This window comes from Urocitellus parryii, chromosome 12 (assembly GCF_045843805.1).
Source record: "Urocitellus parryii isolate mUroPar1 chromosome 12, mUroPar1.hap1, whole genome shotgun sequence".
In the NCBI taxonomy this organism is placed as follows: domain Eukaryota; kingdom Metazoa; phylum Chordata; class Mammalia; order Rodentia; family Sciuridae; genus Urocitellus; species Urocitellus parryii.
In genome coordinates this window covers 30,443,119-30,449,118 of record NC_135542.1, presented here as the reverse complement: position 1 = coordinate 30,449,118, position 6,000 = coordinate 30,443,119, and the positions used below count along the sequence as shown (strand labels likewise).

The window sequence follows — 6,000 nt, the reverse complement described above, 5'->3', positions numbered from 1 at the left end:
ACCTGCACTGCAGGTTCCTTGTGCTGCCGCCGCCTAAACAGATGAAGTGCTCTGGTTGGGCTTCTTATACCTGATGCTCTGCTGTTAGGTCCACGTTCTGAAACCTGTCACCTTCCTTTGTAAACCCTCCCATGACAAAGGACCAGGAGAGAGACCACACACCCCATCTCCCCTCATTCCTTATAGAGCCACTTAGCCAGGCCTCCAAGTTAACTGGTGGTCTTCCTTTGCAAGTGTGACGGTTTTCCCTTGAAATTCTGTGATAGCGCTGGAACACTCACTATGAAATGACTACAGCCCCCACTGTGCTTTGAAGAAGAGTTCTAACAGCCATCTCTCAAACCCACATTCGATAAACAGATGTGCTGAATCCACAACGAGAAGATAATGGCAATACCAAAATATTATATGAATATTTTAATGCAAAATGCTTAACACTTAAAATTAGCAAAGCTTCATTTAAATTAAAATTCCATGTAACTACAGATGGTTAGCCCAGAGTCGTACAGTAGTTGGCTTCTGCTCTATAACGCCAGTCCTATGCCACACAGAGGACTGCTCCTTTAGCTGTGGCTTCCTCCTGCATCCTGGACCCTGACCAGGTGGGAGGGTGGCCAGACAGACATGAGACAAAGCTGACCAGTAAGCCCATAGCAATCCTAAGCTCATGGACCTGTCTGCACCCTCCAGACCCAGCTGGAAATGACCGTTGCAGAGTTGACAGGAGGCTCTTGTTTGTACAGCTTGGTGAGAGTCCTGCACTAGGAGAGGAGTCACAGTATCAGGATGCACGTCTGTAAATAGTACTACATATACACACTTAGTGTCTGTAAACACTAGAAATATACATTAGACAGAGTACCCTCACAAGTCGGGTATAGTTTAAAAAAGAAGATGAGGTAACATGAAATCTCAAAGTCCACAGGAGTCCTGCCTGAAGAGTTTGAACAGCTGCCAGTAGTTCATTGCCAACATGCAGGGACTAAGGTCTGCTGAAGCTCGACTCGCTGGCCTTCAGCATAGCCACCGCATCTTTCACCGCATGGTAGATGACATTCTTCACCTGCAACAGCAGAAGCAAAGTGGGTCACTCCACCACTCAGGCCACGATCCCTCACTACGCATCTACAACCGCCCCCAGCAGTATCACCAAATACCAAAGTTCATGTGAAATGCCAGCACCAGGAATGGCCTGGGCTCCTTCAGAGCAGTGCCCGCCGCCTCTGGAGAACCTGGAGCCCACTCCCTCTTCCCTCAAGCCAGGCAGTGCGAGGCAGGTTCCAAGGACAGCTCTGCCTTAACTTCTCCTCCCTTCCTTATTCCTACAGAACCAGGTACTTCCCCAGCTTCCCAGACCTGCATCACTGCTGCAGCGGCCACTGTCAGCCAGAGGTCCAGCTCCACTGCACCAGGTCTCGTGAGAGCCCTGGCTGGCAGCTGGGCCGCAGCCAGAAGTATACAAAAGCAGCCTTGTCGCGGGCACAGTCCCTCCCAGAGTCTACGCTGCAACACGGCAAGTGAGGTCTCCTCTGGGCTGCTCCCACTCCACTGCAGACATAGTGACTTTAACAGGCTAGGAAGCCAGCACCCACGAATGCCAGAAGCCAGGTCTGTTTTTACCTGTAATTTGTCTTCGTGGTTTGTATGAGTCTGCGACAGATAACGGAATTCCTGAGTGAGCCAAAAGCAGTGCTTCACGTGCTCTGGAGACACAAAGTCCTCGGCCACTTTGATGCAGCTGTACAAGTTGTGAACCTGGAAGACACGGAGCCACGTTAGTGCACATTCAAGTCCCCAGCAGAGAGAGCAGAAAGAGAAGCAGAGTGCTTGCCTGGTGCGGAGCTCCTGCTGGGATGAACACCACATCCCCAAGGAACTGGACGATAGCCCAGCCCTGCACCCCATACTCCTGATGCAGGCGCTTTCTTAACGATCGGTCCAGATACCAGCTCTGGTCATGAATAGGATCATGGTCTGCTGGGTTCTCTTGACCTTGCTCTTCTGATACCTAGAATAAGAACATGAGCGACATGCTAAGACCCAAAGTGAGTGAGCCTCAGGCGTTCTTCAGCCTAAGTGCCCCACTGCAGAAAGAGAGAAGCAGTAATCAGACCTGGAATGAACCAACAAAAGAAAGACTGCACATGGCTGCTGCTTCCTGGTACTGGCAGTCTCTACATGTTCTTGGACCCACTATATTTAGACATTTTTTGGCTTAGAACTTTTAAAGGTAAGTAGGTTCAAATTCCTTAGATAGAAACTTGTTTTACTGTCATTAAAGACCTACCTTTATTTAACAATCTGAGAGTTATCACACAGTCCTGAAGATGACCACACATCCAATTTATTCTAGACCCAGTATCTGGAAAAGTACACACAGAGTGACGCTACGGGGAACAATAAGGTGACCAGCATGTTTAGAAAAGCCAAACGGTCCTTGTCCAGGAACAGCTCAGGGCCTGCCTAGTGCCAGGCAGTAGGCCCAGTGGCTCAGGTCCATGCCTCATGGACAAGGGAGACCACCAGCCAAGGACACCTGGGTCACAACCAGTAACCTCAGTGCCAGCAAGTTTAAAACCAAGTAAGCCCCAACTTTCCAACTTCCACACAGAGCCCTGCCTAAAAGACACAGAAATTCCAGAAGCCTGGAGCCTTCCAGGACCCCGTAGTCCCTGGCTAATGAACACAAGTAGGGCCCTGCACCAAGTGACAGTGGACAAATCAACAGGGACCTTAGTAATGCACTCAGAACAAGGAAGCTAGGGGCCACGGTCTCTACCCAGTGCTCAGATTACAACACAATGGAAATAAATGGATGCCCAGAGGTGAGTAGAGAACAGAGCTCTCCAAGCTCTATCATTAAAACACAGAAGGACAGGCCCCCTCGCCACAACCCTGCCAGCCAGGTCAGCTCACCACACCAGGACTTCCAACATGGCCACACGTGAGCCTCTCCTCACACACCTTTTTAAGGAATTCTCTTATTTTCTCTGTGTCCTTTGCAGCGTAGATGTGCCAGAGGGCTCCTGGCTTCTCTTTTCCTTCAATAAACCGCTTTATAGTGAGTTCATCGGAGTCTCCATCTTGGATGGTCCTGAGGACTTCTGGAGCAAAGGAAAGTAGGTGATCAGACCACAGACCTGGCTCGGACTGGGACAGTTAGCCCTACTCGGTGTGCAGCCCTACCTTCTTCCTGCTCGCACTGCCCTTTGGGGATGCCCACATAGACCATAACGTTAGCAGCGTCAGAAACGTCCAGGTGCAGGTTTGTTGTTCCGTATTTCCGATCTTCTGGAGTGATTAATCCTGCAGAAAAAAGACACTGAGGACAAATGCTGGAAGATGCCTTGGGAACAAGCTCGCTCTCTCATCCTCAAAAGTAACAACACTCAAGGGATGGAGCTGTCCTCTCCTTTAGAAAGGACTCTCTTATCAGATATTTAATTACAAGATTATACATCCACAAATCCTAAGACTTGTTTCCAGTGACAAGCAAAGGAGGTCCCTGATAAGAGCTTCATGCTTGAAATGAAATTACGGAAAAAAACTGCAGGCCTAAAGGGGGTACCCAGGACCCAACCTAGACGGCACAAGCTAAGTGGCAGAGCCGACTCCCAGGCCAGGGCAGCTGGAGCTCCGGGTGCTATGTGGCCTGGGACCAAGAGCCAGCACCACTTCTCATGGTGCCTGCTGGAAGCTGCCCGCTCCCACATACTGCTGGATCCAAGGGAGGACGCTGCCTGATACACTCACTGGGCCAGAGTGCGGCCCCCTCCTGTGTCCAGTGCTTCCGGAGCAAAGGCTGTGGGATGCCCCAACAGCCTGTGTGGCCTGGAGGCCTTGACCCCTGGCTTGCCTGGGGCTGGACTTGTGGGCATGTCTCCAAATGCCCATCTGGGGCAAGAGCCCTGGCGTGCCCTGCTGCCTCTGCAACTTGCTGAACATCAGCCCCAGGCACAGAGGAAGTGCCGAGTGTCAAGGGGAACTCAGAAGACACAGGAATTCACTTTAAAATGGCAAAGGGAAAATATCAAGGGAACCACTGTTCTAGACTCTCATGTTCGCAATGTATTTGGAAAATATTTCCAGAATAAAAAGTTAAAAAATGTCAATTTTAAGAAGAGCCATTAACCTACTAGAAATGAAATGAAGGTCCCATCTGACAGCACGAGCCAGTGCCACAAAGTCTGATTCTACTTGCTGTTTGAAAAGTCAAGGAGCAGCGTTCAGGAAGATGACACACCTGCAGTGCACCTGGGACACTAGGAACCACCAGCACAGGCTCCTGGACAGTGGCCAGGACCTGGGGCGGGAGAGTGAGCTGGAGCCAGTCAGTCCCAGCAGGGCTGCTCGCTGGCCTGTCCAGGGCCACACTGGGTAAAGTGAGACCTGCCCAGCCACTGGCCCCAAGACTGCAACCACAGTAACAACGCCAGACTCTCAACTGAGATTATAAAAACTAACGGTCACAGGGAAAGGACTCCCAGAACAACTATAGAGATTGATACCAAAAAAACACACAAAGAACTTTCATGAGCCCAAGTTCTAGTCTCTGACTAGCCAATTGCTTCTGAAGATTCTGAAGTCATTGTCCCTTCTACTGTTCCAAAATCCTTGTCCCTACTTGGAAAATTGGGGGTCTTGCAGCTAGAGAGAGCCTGTACCCTCTCCTTTGAGCAGCCATGGCCTAACCCATGGACGATGACAGCTGTATACCAATGTTGATGGCCAGGTGTCAGGAGTGAGGAGAGACATGTCTGCCTTCTTTCAGCGCCTGCTGCCTGTTTTAGGGGGGGTACAACTGTGTCAGGGGAAGAGCTCTGACAGAATGACACTGCCAACAGTCAGTGACTAGGAGGAAAAGACCCACAGCTGTGCTATTTAAACCAAGCAGGTGTATTCTGAAAAGGTAGCCACCTCACACCTTGGCTGTTACAGTGAATCACACAGGACAGGAACAAGGAGAGAGGGGAAGCCCGAGGGTCAGGCGCTGCTGTGCTAAGGGTGGTGTCCTCTCCCCCTGAAAAGCAGCCTCAAGGTTTGGTTTCGGTCTGTCTTAACTTGTGAGTTAGCGTCTCCTCCTTACCATAAGCATTATACATCTTGGGACCCAGATCAGGCCGAACAAAGTAGTTTGGCAATCTAGAGGCCAAGTTCAATTTGCCGTCTCGCCTGGTGTACTCGGGCAGCGGAATGTTGGCCATCAGGTCATCGAACCTAGGACAAGAAAGCCAGGAATTCGCAAAACAAGCCTGCCATGTTTGTCGCAGAGTGTGCAATGTGAACAGAACAAAGGTGTGTGGGTGACCCTGAGGCTGGGGAGAGTGGTCATGGAGACTTAAGGTCAGCACTGTAGCAGTCATAAACAGAGAGGCCTTCCTCTCCCACCACAGGATGTGTCAACTACCTGGAGCGTTTCAGGGAGAGCTGAGCAGGGAGAACTGGTAGCCACAGAGGAGGCTCCTCTCCAGGCTGCACTCGGGAGAACGTCCCGTTCGACTCCGAGCCCTGGCACAGCAGCGCCCGTGACCGTGCAGCACAGCCTGTGCACCTCGTGGGCCTCGTCTCTGGCATGGCACTGGGCGTGTGCACCAGTCCTAGGCACCTCGACTTCATCTCACTTAAAAATTCTTCCTCTCCAAAGGGTCTAGCCAGGACAACAGCCAGCACCAAAAAAGCCACGAATTCCACGTTTCCCTAAACCCACTCCTCGTCACCTCAAGAACTCATCCCGCCAAGTCCAGGAGGCAGCCCTCCGCCTGCCGCCGTGGCCATACCTGGACGGCATCATGTCCCTGAAATCTTCTCCTGGTGGCCAGTCCTTAAGCTTCAAAACCATCGGTTCTTTTTCGTTTTTCAAACGATCTGTAAAGGAACCAGAATAAGCGAGCCATTATTCATGATTCAGACCAAAATCAATGACAAATTCATATTTTATGCTTCAATAATACAAATAATACAGTTTCATCTCGGTAGACGCTTCACAACCCGCTCCATTTA

At 50.7% G+C, this 6,000-nt stretch overlaps 1 protein-coding gene across 4 annotated transcripts in view; it reads right to left on the bottom strand.

Annotated features, from left to right (window-relative positions):
- Positions 1–458: 458 nt before the first annotated feature.
- Kdm3a (lysine demethylase 3A) overlaps positions 459–6,000 on the bottom strand; it is a 44,721-nt gene continuing 39,179 nt past the window's right edge. For all 4 annotated transcript variants that reach the window (XM_026409456.2, XM_026409455.2, XM_026409457.1 and 1 more), the window contains 7 exons: positions 5,778–5,865; positions 5,087–5,217; positions 3,187–3,306; positions 2,965–3,104; positions 1,832–2,008; positions 1,621–1,755; positions 459–1,063 (listed from right to left, as the gene is read on the bottom strand). In XM_026409456.2, the coding sequence (XP_026265241.1) occupies positions 983–1,063; positions 1,621–1,755; positions 1,832–2,008; positions 2,965–3,104; positions 3,187–3,306; positions 5,087–5,217; positions 5,778–5,865 (872 nt within the window). In that variant the 3' untranslated portion in view covers positions 459–982. The remainder of the gene's footprint in view (positions 1,064–1,620; positions 1,756–1,831; positions 2,009–2,964; positions 3,105–3,186; positions 3,307–5,086; positions 5,218–5,777; positions 5,866–6,000) is intronic.